The sequence below is a fragment of the Psammomys obesus genome, unplaced genomic scaffold (genome assembly GCF_907164565.1).
Source record: "Psammomys obesus unplaced genomic scaffold, mPsaObe1.curated_primary_1811, whole genome shotgun sequence".
Taxonomy (NCBI): Eukaryota; Metazoa; Chordata; class Mammalia; order Rodentia; family Muridae; genus Psammomys; species Psammomys obesus.
In genome coordinates this window covers 6,338,067-6,356,543 of record NW_026585685.1, presented here as the reverse complement: position 1 = coordinate 6,356,543, position 18,477 = coordinate 6,338,067, and the positions used below count along the sequence as shown (strand labels likewise).

General features: G+C 45.4%; 1 protein-coding gene across 2 annotated transcripts in view; it reads right to left on the bottom strand.

The window, feature by feature from the left end:
- The window catches only part of Kcnd3 (potassium voltage-gated channel subfamily D member 3), a 225,835-nt gene that overhangs the window by 10,676 nt on the left and 196,682 nt on the right, over positions 1-18,477 (bottom strand). For both annotated transcript variants that reach the window (XM_055628938.1, XM_055628947.1), the window contains exon 3: positions 5,448-5,610. In XM_055628938.1, coding sequence (XP_055484913.1) covers positions 5,448-5,610 — 163 coding nt within the window. The remainder of the gene's footprint in view (positions 1-5,447; positions 5,611-18,477) is intronic.

Here is an 18,477-nt window from a genome sequence, read left to right as displayed (position 1 = left end):
CATTACAGCCTTATATAATCTGATTGCCATTTAGAGGCAGACCTTTCTCATATGTAGGCTCTGTCTTTATTACTTTCCAGAGATGAAAGGTTCTCTTGTCCTCCTCTGTGGCACTTCTTTTTAATATTATCTCACTCTGGTTTCTATTAAAGCAGAAGATTGTCACATCAAACACATTGTATCATTTAATCATTCCCAAGCTGGATACAGAAGTTTGAAGTATATTTGCAGAATGGTATCCAGTGTGTAAAAAGTTGGTGGTGTGGCCTGGTAAGGCTGCTCCCCCCTCAGAGGGAGGTGATCAAAGAGCAGGCCAATCAGTTTATGTCATAGGCAGTCCCTCTTCCCATTACTATGTAACCCACTTGGGCACTGAACTGCCATGTGCTACTTCTGTGCAGGGGTTCTAGGTTATCTCCATGAATAGTCCTTGGTTGGAGTATGAGTCTCTGGGAAGTTCCCTGTGTTCAAATTTTCTGGTTCTGTTGCTCTCCTTGTGGGGTTCCCGTCCTCTCCAGCTCTTACTATTTCCCACATCTTACATAAAATTCCATGCACTCTGCCCAATAGTTGGCCATAAGTCTCAGCGTCTGCTTTGATAGTCTGCAGAGCAGAGGCTTTCAGAGGCCCTCTGTGGCAGGTTCCTAGGTTGTTTACTGTTTTCTTCTTCTTCTGATGTCCATCCTGATGTGATCTTATAGACTAAGATCAGAAGGAAGGAGAAGAGGACCTCCCCTATCAGTGGACTTGGGGAGGGGCATGCGTGAAGAAGGGGGAGGGAGGGTGGGGTCGGGAGGGGAAGTGGGAGGGGCTTATGGAGGGATACAAAATGAATAAAGTGTAATTAATAAAAAAAAAAGTTGGTGGTGCTTTCTGCTTGGTTTTCTGTTCCCAAGGGGCAGAGCTTGGGGCTTATGCGCGTTATTTTATTGCCAGCATCAGTTCAGGCTCTGCACTGAGCAGGAGTTCGAGCAAAGAAGAAAGAGCAAAGAAGAAAGAGCAAGCACAGGTGGCTGGAAGTCTATGTTTATAAAGCTATTATCATGTCTTTGTGTGGACTGGTGAGCTTCCACCCTCTTCCAAGACCATGAGGACACTATAAACTACAAGAGAATGCAGAGGCCTTCTAGGATATTTCAAAGGCCAAACAATTAATAATGGATTGATTTAAAAAATGGAGTGCATGAAGAGGAGCCATTCAGCCAGGGTAAGGGAATGGACTAGAAAGTTCATGTCTTCCAACTAGGAAGGCAAATCTTTCTCTTTCCTCCCTCTTCAGGTACATTTCTAACCTTGAAGACCAAAGCCCAGGAATCTGAATCCTCAACAAGTACAAATGGAACTGTGGAGGACAGATCCAGAGCAGCACTGTCAGCCCTGGACACAGCCAGGCACCATTACTGATCAGGACCATCCAGTGACCCCCATGGAACCTGGCACAACTGAGACTTCCTAGCTGGCGGCTGGCAGGGACTGCCTGGACACGGGTCTTTGTATCTCTTGCCCTAAAAGGGGCAGAAGGAGGATAAGGGAGAAATGGAAACACAAGCAGTTGTGTAGGTAAACATTTATCAGAGAGACACTGAGACTTATGTTGTTATAAATGTGAACACAAGAATGTTCACAAAACTTACTTGTAATATCTGGAAACCATTCCTAGCCTAGATCTTCAACAGACAAATATCCAATTGAACACTAGTTAGTGAGAAAAGCGAATGGATTGTGTGTGTGTGTGTGTGTGTGTGTGTGTGTGTGTGTGTGTGTGTATGGACTTTAATTTTTTCTTTTTTGTTTTTGAGACAGAAATCTTGTTGAGTTGCCCAGGCTAGTTTTGAATGATGTAGCCCAGGTTGGCCTAGAACTTATGATTCTCCTGTTTTGGCCTTCTGAGTATCTGCACAACTTGTCATAGAATAAGGGACTAGTGATATAATTAGTCTCTGGGAATTATATGGATGAAAAAAGTGCAACTTCTTAAGGTTACCTACTGTATGAGTACATATATGCAACTTTTTAAATGAAAACATTTTATAAGTGGAGATCAGACAAACAGTTCCCAGGAGTAAGCGAAGGATGGAGGTATAGCCGGAGTGTGGTTATAAGAGCCACAGGGGTTCTCATGTAGAAACTGGCTAGTCTTCCTGTCATGATGCTGCTGGGCCTGCAGAAACCTACATTAGTGAAGAAACTACATGGGCGTAAAACACAACAAAAACAAAACTTAACATGATCTGGAGAAGATGGGTGAGCGGAGTGGCCTCCCTTTGTGTACTATATAGTTTTAGAAAATGTTATCATTAGACGAAATTGGTCAAAGTAGACAAAGGGTCTGTTTTTGCAACTACCTGTGAATGTATAATTATGCCAATAAAATATTCCTTTAAAAAACGAGATGGGGCACGGGGTGTAGTTAAGGGATAGAGCTTTTCCTTACCGTGCACAAGGCCCTGGGTTTAATCCCCAGCAGAACAAAAATAAAAATGTAAGCAAAACTTAAACAATCTCCCCTGAAACCAAAGAATGTGGGTGGAGCTAGTACAGGCGGAGGCTTCTCAAGGCCCTATCCCATGAGCCTTTTCTAGACAACCTTGGCTCATTTCTAGTTCTCTTGGACCAGAGAAGACAGTCCCCCTGGGTATATGTGATGGCACCAATTTCTTTGGGGGACTTACCTGGGCTGGAGCTTACTTTTATGTCCGCACAGCTCCCAGAACATGGTCAAGGCTAAGGTCTATCATTAACTCCTCATAACCTCCTCCCTGTCCTATCTTTCCACTTTCACTAAGTCCCTGGGGCCCACTTTTGCCTCAGCTCACCATGATAAACTGAGTGTTGGAAGCAGACAGTATTGTTTTGTTTTGTTTTTTTTTTCCTCTTGTGAGAAACCCAAGGTGAAAGAGACCAGAGCTGTGCAACCTTGAGGAGAAACAGTATCCAGGCTAGATGAAAACACTGTAAACATTTACTTATTTCAAAGGAGAGAGGAATGGGTTGGGGAGGGCTCACTTTGAGTAGTTTAGAGGGAGGGAAAAGCCAGATTTGGTTCTTCTGGATTTTAATCACACATAACAAGCTCTATCCAGTCTTCGGGGAATCTTCACAGTTATTCAGTCTTTGCAGATGGGCTTCTTTGAGAAGTAGGAATAGTGTGGGCAGGGAGGGAAAGGCAGCTACGGAGCACAGCTACCTTGAACCTGCCACTGCTGAGAACCCTACCAGCTCTGCAGGAAACCTGAGTTCGTGCTTGCCCGGGTGTGCAGGCGGTGGGTGCTACAGGGTTCCCTAGTCTCAGGGCTTAGATACGTGAGACCAGTTTTTCTCTGCCCCATTATTTAGAATTGTGTGATGAATTTAGTCTTTGTTCACAGCTGACTTGAGCAGGGAGAGATAAGACTTTTGTTTCTGGAGTATCTGGGAGTCTGGAGACCTTGACCTTGGGTGAAGAGATAAAAAGTAGATGCTGCAGGGGGCAGAGGATGTCAGAAAGAAGAGCTTATGGCTGGCAAAATCACAGAGCAGGCATGGGGACAGGGAAACAGGAAGGCAAGGAGGAGGTGACACAAGGACACACAACAGGTCATACTTGGGATGTGGGGACCAAGCAGAGTTAGTATATGATTATATTATCCACTGTGTATTTTGCTGTTTGCTGTTCTATGCATACTGTTATGCAACCATTGTTTTAGATTTAACTTAAAACTTGTGGCTTTTTTTTATAGCCAGTTTATACAGACCTGTTCTGGGGTTCTAGATTCTTTTGTCCAGTATTAGGCTCTACCCAGGGGTTGCTCCTGCAAGTGGGAGCAAGTAACCTAGCTGTAGGCCCGTCTCTTGGGAGGTACTTACATAACTGTCTGAAGAAGAAGTGAAGGGATAGAAGGAAAAATAAAATACGCAGAGCAGAATCCTTGTCTCTAAGCTACCCTTCCAGTAAGGTGCACTTCCGTCCTTTGCACTCAGAAACCCAGATCATGCCCTCCAGAGCCTGAGACAATAAGGATGCCATTTCATCCTAGATCAAAAAGGGAAGTGAAAACTTCACTTCAGATATCCCTTTTCTTCTGGTCTTTTCCAAGTTTATTGAATTTAGAATCACCCAGGAGGCAGGTGAGACACGCCTGGAGTGTCCATGATGTCCACGGAGAGTTAATTGAAGAAGACCCATGTTTTTTTTATTTTTTATTTTTATTTTCATGTTTTGTTCTTTTGAGACAGGGTTTCTCAGTTACACAGAGCCCTGGCTGTCTTGGACTCTCTTTATAGACCAGGCTGGCCTTGAACTCACAGAGAGCCATCTGCCTCTGCCTCTGGGATTAAAGGTATATGCCAACATTGCCCAGCAGAAGACCCACTTTAATGTGAATGGTACTATTATGTGGGCTGTAGGCTCAGATGAAAAAAAAAAAAAAAAAAGCAAAAGAGAAAGCATTTCCCTCCTCTCTGCCACCTGCCCACCAAGAGGTGAAGAGCATTCTCCATCTTGTGCTTTCCCCTGCTGCCATGAGGTTTGGGGACCAACCAGACAGACTAATCCTTCTGAAACTGTGGGCCAAATAACTATTTTTCTTTTTTATTATTTATTAATTAATTTATTAGTTCCTTTTTCCTTTTGCACAGGACAGGCATTTGTCACAGAAACGCAAATGTAAACAACACAGGACCCTGGTAAAAAGTACTGCCAGGAGCAATCTCTGGAAGAGATGTCTCAGGACTGGTGGTGTGGCTGTGCTGTCCCAGATAGAAGCCTGAAGGCTGAGTGCAAAAGAGGCTCTTAGCCCAGCAGCCGGTAGACATCTTGCTCGGTAAGGGCAGATACTGGTATTTCACTTACCTGCCATCCTAAGCACAGACTCGGCAGAGCCCAGGACTTTCCCCAGACCTGATGCTGACTCTCCAGTCACTAACTGGGCTCTGTGAGTTTTATATGCACCTGGTGCTCACTATCACTTCATGTTCCGCTTGACCCAGAACTCAGTGGCTGCAGTATGTTCTTCTTTCGTAGTGTTTGTTTTTTTGTTTGTTTGTTTGTTTTGTTTTCTGTTTTTTTCCTTTTCTTCACATTTATTTTCGTTGCTTGGTTTTGTCTAGGCCCTCAACAGAATATTAAAATGACATTTTGTTTCCTGGTAAGCTCTCGGATGGGAAAAAGGAGCCAGGAGTTGCTTGGTGGCCATGGCTAGGGGAGTAGAAGTGGAGCTACGGGTCAGTTCATTAGGCTACTTGAAAGGAGGGCAACCAGGTTACATGTCAATAAGAGAGGGTTGGCTACATTCTGTAGCAGCAGAACCTGTGCTGGAACTGGGGACTTTGGTGGGTAGGAGGGGACATGAAGTTGCCTATCAGAGGGAGTCTGCAGGAATCCTCCAAAGAACCTAGGCCTGGCAAGCCTGCCTGAGGTCCCCACGCTTCCCACGCCTCCCTCCTCCAACCTTGGCCCTAAGGCTTACCTTTTGTGCCCTGCGTTTATCTGCTCTCTGGTTCTGGTGGTAGATTCTGCTGAAGTTGGACACTATCACAGGGACTGGCAGAGCAATGACCAGGACACCGCTCAGGGAGCAGATGGAACCAAATATCTTCCCTGCGATTGTCTTGGGCACCATGTCTCCATATCTGTGAGAGAGAGGGAGAAGAGTTGGGGGGAAGAGAGAGGATATAAGTAAGGGACCGTGTGAGAGACAAGTGAGGCTTCTCAGCCAACCATTCACTCCCTCCCTCATTCATTCATTCATTCATTCATTCATCCATCCATCCATCCATCCATCAGAATTTCATGGAAGATACTACACATAGGCTTCAGGGCCATAATCTTAGAGAGAGTGCTCATGGAGCCAACTTTCTATAAGGAAGGACACACATGGGTAAAATGATCCCATTAAAAAAAAAAAAAAAACTGTGGTAAGAAGGTAACCAGACCCAGAAAGCCAAATGTTACACATTCTCACTCATAGATAGATTTGTAGCATCAAGCCTTAGATTTGTTTTCAATTTGGAGTATCTGTAGAACCCAGAAACCAAAAAGGAACCATTGGCGTGGAGGGGAAAGAAAGATCTTCAGGGTGGGAGGATAGTGAAACACAGGAGATATGAAGGGGAAAGGGGAATGACAGAGCAAGAGGTTTAAGTGGTGAGAGGGATAAGAGGGTAGGGCAAGGAGGGGTTGGGGAGGGATGACTAACTCCAAGGATGGTTGAAAAAGCTGTATGGCAACCTACTATTTTATAACTACACACACATACATACACACCCAAATATATATATATACATATATGAATATATAGTAAATATAATATGATAGATATTATATTTATAATACAGAACAGGTTAATTGCAATTATCCTGCAAAAGGATTAATGCTCCTCCAAGAAGATATAGGTTGCCAAATAAAAAGCCCAGTGCTGCGTGTAGGACACCTCCCCTTGAGTTATCAGGCAAAGATGTCCTGGAGATTGCCTAAACAACACAGCACCTTGCCACTGCTCTTGGTTGACCACCAGAATTTGGTAAGACTCTATTGATGAAGACACCACATATACTGGTCATAGGACATGGAGAAATCAAGTTGGTACTGACCAGGAATCTTTCTTCCTGCTGGCTAGATTTCACAGTACTAGAAAGTGCTATGTAGGATTCTGGGGTGGGGGGAAGTCAAGGGCAGTGTTATCCAGCTGCGAACCCTGTGAACTGCAATAATGGCAAGATAAGCCCTGTGAACTGCAGTAATGGATGGCAAAGCAGAATGAACGTTGGGAGGGGGGTAACTAAGAACTTTTGTTTGCCTTTAAGGCCTGATCCACAGGAGTCCCTAAATGAGGAGCTATGAACACATGATGACTTTTAGTAGGGAGGAACAGTCAGTTTTCTGTGAAGATATGGCTCCTGGTAGGTCAACCACAATCCAGGGGTGGCCCCGCATCTAGAATTACATGGACATCACAAACTGGAGTTGATGAAACATCAGAGAAACATCTTTGTGAGTAGATGGTGGTGAATGCAGAAATGTATAACTCTTTAAAGTTCATTGAATAAGTGACTGTGGAGTGTTCAGCCACCCATGAGGTGCCTGCCTGTATCATATTTCTTTCCCTAGGCTCAGGGGTTATCATGAATGTGGGGACAAAAAGAATATAAGACCCAGAGGTTGGGGAGGACTGAATTAAAAGAATGTCTTCTGGCCATGACAGAATAGCAGCACTCATGAACTCACAGTAACTGTGCTTGACTCTGCAAGATTAAGACAGTTAACATTTTAGCATGGAATGAGAAGGGGTTCAAGAGTCCCCACACCTAACTTAGCAGATGTGGACATTTGATGGCTTTGGGGGAAGATGGGAAATACTCTTTGAAGATATGGCTCCTGGTAGGTCAACCAACCATGTTCTAGTGAGTGGCCCCGTACCCAGAGATATACAGACAGCACAAATTACAGTTGATGATTATTAAATTAACAACAACCAGAAGAGGAGGAGGAGGAAGAAAAGGAGGAAGAGGAGCAGGAGGAGGAGGAAGAAGACAAGAGAAAAGTTGGGGCAGGCAGGAAGGTGGAGATGTGTGCAGGTTAGTTTTCTGTCAACCTGACACAAACTAGGTTGACACAAACTAAGGTCATTATGGAAGACGGACTCTCCATTGAGAAAAATCATATAGGCAAGTCTGTCCAGTGTTTTCTTGATTAGTGATTGATGTGGGAGGGCCCAGCCTACTCGGGTAGGTGTTCCTGAGTTGTATAAGAAAGTAACCAAATAAACCAATAGGAACAAGCCAGTAAGCACAGTTCCTCCATGGCTTCTGCTTCAGTTCCTGCCTTCAGGTTCCTGTCCTGGGTTTCTGTCCTGACTTCCTTCTGTGATGGAGTATGATCCAAGACTTGTGAACTGAAATAAAACTCTTTTCTCTCCAAGTTTATTTTGATCACGGTAGTTTATCACATTAATAGAAACTCTAACAGGGTGGATCTGGGAAGAGTTAGGGGAAACATTTATGGGTAAATATGACTAAAATACATTTTATAAAATTCTCAGAGATTTTTATTAAAGGAAAATGCATATTAAAAAGCACGACAACTCTGTGGCATGTGGCTGTTTCTATGAAGAGAACAGATGTAAATGCTGTGGTTAGGAAAGGCCTCACTGTGGTGAAATGTGAGTGAAACTTCCAGCCCTGTAAAACCCTGGGCCTGGGTGTACCCAGCAGAAGGTTCAGGTATTGTCAAGGGGCCAGCATGGCTGCACTCAGAGAAGAGGGGGTTATGTACAGGAGGCATCAGAGTGAGGCAGAACCAGCATTCAGCACCCAGGATGTGGTGGCAAGGGGTTTGGATCTGCACACAAGCACGCGAGGAGCTACCGGTGAGCTGGAGACAGAACAGCAGTGGGTTCTCATGTATGATAATGAAGGTAGCAAACAAACCACAACAACAAAAAAAATAAACTCAGCATCTGCTCATGTGGAGAGTCACAACTTATAAAGCTCTTAGGGGTTTACCATGAGCTCATGAGCCCTCAGATTCTTTGCCCTGTCGCACACATGCAGGAACTGAGGCTTCGAGAACTTGAATGGCTTGGCTGTTACTTAGCTGGGATGAAGCCTGTTGTTCTTGATTTGATCTCCTTTCTACCAACCATATTGTCTCAGAGATGCGCATGCTCTCTGACACTTAATCCCTTTAGCCACTTTGGAGTAATGCGGGACTCCTCTCAGCTTGGAATTCTCTTAAGTGCTTCCTACTCACTGGCAGCTGCCCCTGGGACCAGTGTGGCCTGGCCCCTGCTCAGCCCCAGGCAGGCTGGCCTGAGCCTCCTTCCTGCAATCAATAAGATGCTCTCCACAGTGGTTATGTCTGGCTTCCTCTTTACTGAGATAATTTAAAGGCCTTATGAAGGAAAGAACTGTGACAATTCCCTTGGCCAAAACCGTGAGCCCTCTGTGTCTCTAGCAGAAGCAGCCTTAGCGTGTCCAGGAGTGTTTGCCACTAAAATGATGAACCTTAAAGGTAGTGATTCTGAGGGGACCCAGGTGTCCTGGGTTCCCAGGGAAGATGTGGAAGGAGACAGGTTAAGCCACGTTGGAGGCCCGAGGTCCTTACCTGAAAACCTGAGGATTGCAAACAGGGCAGGGTTGACAATTGATGGGGAATGAATACATAAACAAATGGCCTTATTTGAGCCCCACACAAACCTTATGAAGTAGCTCTGAGAACTGTTTTCCTCCCCTTCCTCTACACTATTCAGAGCCCTAGGTTTGGCTTAAGCTGTCCCCCCCAACACACACTTGCCTTTTCAGCCTTGACACTCAGGAAGGTGGTGGGGGAGGGGTAAGAGCTTGGATTTTTTTTTTTTTTTTTTACTAAATGATCTTGGTTCCAGATCCTCCTAGACCACTATTAAATGACTGCGTGATCTTGGAGGGTTGCTACTTTGGACCTCAGATTCCTTTATAAAATGAAAATAACAAGAGTAACCGGTGTTAGAATCTCACTACCACATATATAGCCTATTAAACACGCTTGCTTTTCTGCAGGCATTCTGGAAACCATGCTTTCTGTTGGTGGGAGCTCTAAAAACAGGTAATTGTTTCAAATCCACACAATTCCAGTGATGGAGACAAACAGCTTCCATGCAATAGATCACGTTAGCTGAGATTTTTGATGTCACGACAGACTGAAAGGTACCTGTGGGTCTATGACCATGGATGAAACTGAAGATGGCAGGAGGACAGAAGACCAGAGTCAGGAAAGCTGCACTGGGGAGTGGCTGAGGCTCATGAAAAATGCTAAGTAAAACATGGTGGTTGTTTTGGACATTTGAAGAAATAACGGGGAAGGAAGCTATACCCACTACTGGACAGATGGTCTGAGGGAGCAGATGACGAAGAAAACAGAAGGACTCCACTCCCCTGGGACTTCTGCCTTCTCCGCCGAGAGGAATGCATTTCATCTGGAAAAGATTGGGACCTATGCCCATCAGAAGGGTTTGGAGATTGGAGTCTGGGAGGGAGAGTGGGCATGTGCCTAGCTGGACTCAGTGGATTCCCATCAGAGATGCACACAGCCCCTACCCTGGAGACAGGAGGGAGTACGGGTGGGGCTGCTGAACCACTGCTTGAGGTCTCTGATCACCAAGAGACTAGAGATTTAAGATTGCTTTGTTGGTATTTTTAAATCGAGAAACCACAGACCAGCGGACTTGGCATCCATCACTTCTGCCATCAGATTGCTGGCAGAATTCAAAAGCAGATTATTAAGTGGACAGCTTGTGGACTCATGGAAAATAAGCCATGTTTGATTTGTTATGCACACATCTTGCCAACTTAACCTTATTTTTTGTTTTGAGAGTGAGGTTAACTGGCTGGCAGATCAGGAGATGGCTAGAGGCCCATCACATCATGACTTTGCAGGATGCCTTTTTGCCCCAGTTCTTTCTATCCTTGACAAGCTAGGGGAAGTGGAATGGATGCAGTAAGGATGGAGGAGTGGTTAGACGGGGCTGAGTGACTATCTCGAGTCTTCTGGCACGTCTTCAAGATAACCAACAGTGCTCCCATGCTGGCAAAGAAAGTGCACAGCACCGTTAGGAGGGTCTCCTTTAGTGAAAGAGTAGGCATGAAAAAAAGAAGGAATCTAAAGTTAGGTCTCCAGCGGTGTGTTCCAGCAACTAGTATAAAGCCAGAGGGAGGCAGCATGGCCTAATAATTGAGACAAGACCTGGAATCAGCCCTGGGTTTCCACCCTGGGCCACTAACTAGTTAAATGACCCTGGGCAATTTATTTAACCCGAGCCTATACCACCACCTATAGAACGGGCTTCATATCCCCAGAACTATAAAAATAATTCAGAAAAAAAGTTTAGTTTCATGCTCAGGTAGTTGTAAGTTTTTTTTTTTTTAATAGCATGGTGGACTTTTTTGTGTAGCCATAACCTACTATGTGACCCTCATTCACCAATAAGACATGAACTCTGTCTAGAAAAGCTGCCAGCAACACTCTGGCCACTCTGCTTTCATTTCCTCTGGTCACAGCAAGTTCAAAATAAGGCTGGGACTTTCCTATGCTGTGTCAATGAGTTTCTACCCTAGATTCATTTCTGACCACTTTATTGAGATACAGTTAATACACTATAACATTCAACTATGTGAGCTGTATATTTCATCAGCTTTTATCATAGTTGTCCAGTTGCGCTTTCTACCACCCCGAGGTAATTGTTTGTTTCTATCAGGAATCAAATCCAGGGCTACACAGTCTAAGGAAAGTACACTACCAGTGAGCTACATGTGAAGTCCCTAACAAGTGTGTGTGTGTGTGTGTGTGTGTGTGTGTGTGTGCCCCTTTTGGAGAATGAACCCAGGGCTTCCTGCATGCTACACTAATGTCCTACTACTGAACTATAATCCTGCCACAGGACACCTTTATAACCCACCAAAAGCACACATTCAGTACAAGTCTGAGACCATCCACATCCCACCGATGCGGTCTCGGTAGACTTCTCTACACTGGATGTTTTACTCATGAACACAGAATTCATGGTCTTTGTGCCTGACTTCTTTTTACTCAGCATGTTCAAGAGTCAACCATGTGCTGACATGTATGAAGACCTCTCAATTCCTTCTTATGTCTCCATAATATTCACTTGTGTGGATATGTCACATTCCGTGAACTGATTCATCAGCTGGCAGGCAACAGGGTTGTTTTCACCTTTTACCTATTATGAAGCATTCATAATAGGTGAACAATTGTGTATTAGCTTTTACATGTTTTCATTTATTTATTTATATTTACAATTTATTCACTTATATCCAAATTGTAGCCCCTTCTCTCATCTCCTCCCAGTCCCACCTTCCCTCCCTCTTTCCCCCATCCTCCTCCCCTAGTCCACTGAAAGGGGGAGTTCTCCTCGCCTACCATCTAACCCTAGCCTATCAAGTCTCATCAGGACTGCCTGGGTCCTCTTCCTCTGTGGCCTGGCAAGGACACCTTGCCAGGGAATATTGATCAAAGAGCAGGCAACCGAGTTCATGTTAGAGCAGCCCCTGCTACCCTTACTAGGGAAACCCACATAGAGACTGAGCTGCCCATGGGCTATATCTGAGCAGGGGTCTAGGTCTTCTCCATGCATGGTTGGTGCATCAGTATCTGCAGACCCCTCTGGGCCCAGATTTTTTTACTCTGTTGGTCTCCTTGTGCAGTTCCTGTCCCCTGTGAGTCTTTCTCCCCTTTTTCCATAAGACTCCCTGTGCTCTGACCAAAGTTAGGCTATGAGTCTCTGCATCTGCTTTGATCCCCTGCTAGGTGGAGTCTTTCAGAGGTCATCTATAATCTGTTCCTGTCTTTTTCCCTCTCTTCCACTGCTTCCGGTGTCTATCCCGTTTGCCCTTCTGATTGAGAATTCAGCATTCCCCTAAAGTCTTCCTTGCTATTTAGCTTTTTCAGGTCTGTGGATTTTATTATACTATATTATATGGCTAATATCTACTTATAAGTGAGTATATATCATGTGTGTCTTTCAGCTTCTGGGTTACCTCACTCAGGATGATCTTTTCTAGTTCCATCCATTTGCCTGCAAATTTCATTATTTCCTTGTTTTTAATAGCTGGGTAGTATTCCATTGTATAAATGTACTACAATTTCTGTATACATTCTTCAGTTAGGGACATCTGGGTTGTTTCTAGATCCTGGCTATTACCAATAAAGCTGCTATGAACATAGTTGAACAAATGATTTTATTGTATGGTGGAGCATCTTTCGGGTGTATGTTCAGGAGTGATATAGCTGGATCTTGAGAGAGAACTATTCCAAGTTTTCTGAGAAAGCAACAGATTGATTTTCAAAGTGGTTGTACAAGTTTGCACTCCCACCAGCAACGGAGGAGGGTTCCCCTTTTTCCACATCCTCTCTAGCATGTGTTGTCACTTAAGTTTTTGATCTGAGCCCTTCTGAAGGGTGTAAGATGGAATCTCAGAGTCATTTTGATTTATATTTCCCTGATGACTAAAGATGTGAGCATTTCTTTAAGTGTGTTTCCACTATTCGATATTCCTCTGTTGAGAATTCCCTGTTTAGCTCTGTGCCCCATTGTTTAATTTTGTTCTGTTGACAGTGTCCTTTACTTACTGAAGCTTCTCAGTTTCATGAGGTCCCATTTATTAACTGTTGATCTTAGAGCCTGTGCTGTTGGTGTTCTGTTCAGGAAGTTGTCTTCTGTGCCAATGAGGTCAAGGCTTTTCCCACTTTTTCTTCTAGCAGACTTAGTGTGTCTGATTTATTTTTCATGAGCTAGGGGTCACATGGTAATGTTTAACAGTTAATGTTTAACACTGTGTCTTTGAGAACAGCTAGAAGATAAGTTATTTCCCACTGTTATTGTCTGTACCACACTATAAAATGCATACAGTAGGAACAGGAATCCAGAAACCTATCCATGGAGAAGATGGAAATGTCTTTCTGATCAGGACTCTCTCAACCAGGAACTCCAGCTGACTGCCTCAGCTTCCCCAGTCTGTTTCTGCTGAATGAATGTAAGCGCCCAATGTGGTGATGTTATTTCTCTGCTGTTATTTGTTCTTTTACTCGGAAGCCTCACCTCACCTGTGGGGACACTCAGCTCTGTCAGGACTCTCTCAATCAAGAACTCCAGCTGGCTGCCTCAACAAGGCTTCCCCAGTCAATTTCTGCTGGATGTTTATAAGCCCTCGATTTGATGCTTTTACCTATTGTTTGCTTTCTCAGTCGGGCTGCTTCATTCATCTCTGCTGGAGGCTTCGAGTGCTCGATTTGATGCTGTTTTGCTATCTATCTGCTGTTTCAGCCTATCTGTTCCTTGCTATTCACTCTTTTTCCTTTTGCTTGCCACACACTCGATAAACTCACTCATTCAAAACCAAAAGCATGGCTACTGCAGATCATTCTTGGACCGTACAGAATATTCCTTTGGGACCAGACCAATCTCTTTCAAAGAGCTTGAAGTTTCAAAATGCCAGTCTCAGAGCTATTGGCAGCTACATTTTCTGCAGTGGGTAAAGACCACATTACTGTTAGGAAGGACTAGGGCTGAAGCTCAGAAGGAGATGTAGGGTGGAACATGATGGAGGTGGAGCTGCTCTCCTAGCCGTTGCTGAGGACCAGCTGTACCCCTGACTTCCCCACGTCTCAGTTGTTCTGTCCTTGCTCCCACCCCCGTTGACCCAGCTCACCAGTGGTTATTAGTTTTGTTTGCTCTTCTTTCATTTGGATCCTATAAAGATGCTAACGGAAGGGCTGCCGCTGATTGTTCTGAACTTCTTCTACTTCTTTTTTTTTTTTTTTCAAATTTCTCAATGACAGAGTTACTATGAAGTGGAGTCTTTAGGAGTCAAAGGGGTTTTAGCAGGTTGTAATCATGGGTGAAATCAGCCAGATTAATTCTAACAAAGATAAATGATACCATCAGGATTTGATTCAAATAATCAATGACTTGCATAGCACACGGTAGTCTATATTTAAAAAAAAAGAAAAAGAAATCATGGGGAATTTAACTTCAGCACTGGCCATCCATGTAACAGCTTCTCAACTCTTCATGCCATCTTACACTGGCTAGACAGGAAAAATAGATCCCGGGAAGGTAGTCCAGAGAGTGGCTCTCCCTCCCTCGACACACACAGCACTGCATTTCCAGGCTGTGTTACAGGCGGGGTACCTAGAGGAGACTGCATAACCGAGTCCCACACAAAGGAAGAGGGTAGGATGGAGCAGCATGCAGAAATCTTCCATGTAAACAATGGGGATATTTGGCTTGAAGGAGTGGGTGGGGCTGGGAAGGGCAATCATGGAAGGAAGGGGTGAACTGAAAGCTAACTTGATCCCCACCTGTGGGGCTCAGGGTAACCCTCACTCTCAGGCAGAGATGAGAAGCCAAAGTCTAAAGAGCACAAGCCCTTGCTCAACCTTGCTCAAGGTCAGTCGAACAGAAAGAGGCAGAATGCTGGGGTTAGACCTGGTCTATCTCCTACAGCCCCCCTCCATCCTTTGCTTCCTACTCTCCCAGGTAGAAGAAACAGAGGAAATGGGGGAGATGATAGTCCCAGAAGAGAGCTCTAGGGACTCAGCTGGAACTGGCTCCCTCTTCTCCATCTTGTCTCCATGCCCCAAGTAGTAGCGGTAGAGCATACTGGTCAAAAGCATGGATCATGAGTGCCAGGCTGCCTGCTGAGGGCCCAACACCTGGCTTTGCCACTAGCTGGTGACCTTAGGCATAGCACTTGCCCTTTCTTTCTTGGTTTCCTGGCAGTATTAGAACAGTGGAGTCCCTATCTGTGAACATACTCACTCTTCAAAGGCATTTATCAAGCCATGGACTCAGGTCACTGTTAGTTTTACACCGGGCATCTACAAAGGCCTGTAGGTATGACTTCTTACGTTACACAAAGATGTGAGTGCTTACTATGCAAATCTAAGGATGTCAGTGTCCTGATCAAAGTGTTCCAAGAAATGTGTGTGGAACACGCAGGCCATGTGTAAAAGCCACATGCAGTGCAATGCGTAAGACCATGTACAGTGGCACTGCAGAAACAACATGCCTGTCACATAACAGCCAAAGTATGGTAATGACCATGAGGGCCAATGGCAAGTGGGCAGGTGTGCCAGGTTGGGGGGGGGCAGTTAGTTATAGTTCTCTGAGTCTCAATGGAAATATGTGGCCTGCTTTCTCTGTGGCATTTCAAAAGACAGGGCTAAGGAAAAAAAAAGTCAGAACCTAGAAATCCATTTAAACCCAGAGCTTCATCTCCATTCCAAGCTCCACCCCCCACCCAACACCACCCAGGCTATACAGATGGGAACTATAGGAGCAAGAAAGCCTTTATGGGGCAGGTTGAGATAGTTCACTGGATAAAGGTAGCTTGCTGCCAAACATGGCACCCTGAGTTCAATTCACATGGCAGGAGAGAAAAATTACTCCATCGAGTTGTCCTCTGACTTCCACGTGTGTGCTCTGGCCCCCAATAAAGAAACAAGTATAAATAAAATGTAAAACAAAGGTGCTGTTCTAAGCACAGGACTTAGGACTCCACCTAGACCCTCTATCATCGGGCACCTGTCTCTACTGCACAGGTGGGAATTCAGGACTCAGGGTTCTCTGCTTCCTGCCCCCTCTCTGAGCATGTCCTCAGTAATCCAGAGTGCTGTCTCGGCTGAGGCAAGAGCATGGAAGCTTACCTCCCTAATACGGAAGGCTAATTAATTTGTATTAGGGCTTAGGGATAATTAAACTTTTTATCTGAACTTAAGCTGCACAAACCACCCGCCCTGTACAGTTAATTGCGCCTTCATTTCCTCCTCCAGGTGCCAGGAGATAAGTGCAGCTGAGCTTGCGGTTGCTTCTGCCTGCCTCTCAGGAAGGCCCAGGAAACCATCTGAGGGGGAGACCACTGTTTCTGGATGTCAAAGTACTGCCCATTTAGCGCCCCACTGTAGGAGCTCAGTCAAAGAGGCTCATCCCTGATGTATTTCTACAAAGAGCAAGTCTTGACTATGCTGCCACTGAGTCTACTTTCCTGAGTCTACTTTCTTCTCTGAGAAGCAATGAAATGGGCTTCCTCCTTTGGTGGGAGAAGAGTCCTAAGGGCTGGCTGGGCCACAGTGGTGAACCCTGGGAATTCAGACCTCTTGGCTCTCTCTAAGTGCAGGGCTACAGGACAAAGCAATGGCAGCTCACCCCTGAGGGTACGAAGCTTATCAAAAATACCAACCAGCCTGAGCCAGGTGGTGGCGGTGCTCACCTTTAATCCCACCACTCCGGAGGCAGAGGCAGGCACATCTCTATCAAATTAGCTCCAGGACAGCCAGAGATGTTACCCAGAGACACCTTTCCTTCAGGGGAAAAAACAAAACAAACAAAACCCCAAACAAACAAATAAACAAAACACCAGCCTGGGCTGTTTTCTCTTGATAAACACGTGCAGCCTACTTCTAAGCCCAATCCCCTCCCATGAGGCAGTGTGGCTGAAATTGTGTGTGCACTTCAGTTCTTCTGCCCTGTCTGGTCCATCACACATCACTTCATTTGTTCCTCCCAACAACTCTGAGAAGGAGATGCATTGTTATCCTGTTAGAGATGAGGAAACCAAGACGCATTCCCAAGGTCACTGGCTGGCTGGCTGCAGAACTGGGATATGGGAGGGTCTCTTTGACTTCAAAGTCCCTTTGCAGCTAGTCACTGCAAAGCTGTGGACCTGGGGGTGGGGTGGGGGCTATATGGCAGGTGGCATTAGGGCCATAGAGTAAGGGGGATATTTTTTTAAGAAGGGGCCTGGAAAATGAAGCAAATGCTCTCTCAACTAACATACACCCTGCTGCTCATTTCTCCAGAGTGAGATGTTCCTTCCTGCTCATCTGCTAAATGTGTCCGACTTCAACTGGGAGCAGAAAGATCAGGCTGCTGTATCTGTATTCCGAAAGCCCAATGGAGTGGACGCACAGAGGGGAGCTGAGACCCAGCGAGGGGCCAACAGCAACAATGGCAGCAATAGCTCAGCAACAGTTTGTCTCTCTGTGTGTTTCATATATATATGAACTTGCACTCATTGTTGTGTGGCTGAGACTTGTCTTAAACCCCTGAATTTCCTTCCTCCATTTCCCAAGTGCCAGGATTACAGGCATGTGCCACTTTACTCGGCAGTGATCTACTTTCATTGGGCATCAGTGTGGGTCATTTAGTCCTCACCAGCCTTTCTTCTGAGGTAAGTTAACTGAAGATCAGGTTAACAATACACTCAGGATCACCATGCTGGGACTATAAACCAGGCCAGATGACTTCAGGGCACCCTTTTCCTCACAATGCCATGCTGTAGGAAAGGAGAAATGAGCCCAAGGACAAAGGGCAGCCTAGAGAGAGGAAGAGGTGATGGCAAGGGTGGAGCCAAGGAAGCCCAGTGGGAGGCTCTTCAGTACTGAAAACAGTGTCCGTTCACATAGACCCCAGGGAACGGGCTTCGTGAATTTCTAGGCCATTAGATTTGTTGGCGTTCCTAAGCTAGAGTACCGCCAGTCACAGACACAACCTCTCGGCAAGAGACGGGCAGCATTCAGCCTATGGCAATGACCTCCTCACCTTGCTTCCTCAGAAGCCATGCTGGATGACAAAGCTTATACTCCAAACCAGGCTCTCGAACTTTGGTGCGAATGAGAAGAGCCTAGAAGCTCTGGCCCCTGACTTCGGATTCTGCAGATCTGCGTTGCCCCAGAGAACCTGCACTTGAGGTTCCGAGGTGACACCGATATCGGTGGTTTGGGAACCACACAGCGCTAAGTCAGGTTTTCCCCATGGGTTACACATCTATGTCAGGGCAGCATCTACAGCCACCAGCTTCAGGCCACTGCACAAATGAGGAAACTAAGAACAGTTCTGAGTTGAGGGAGAGCCTCTGCGGGATGGTCCAGAGTATTGTGGTGCAGACAGCATTTTTAATGCACACACTCATTAAAATACACGCACACGCACACATATACACACA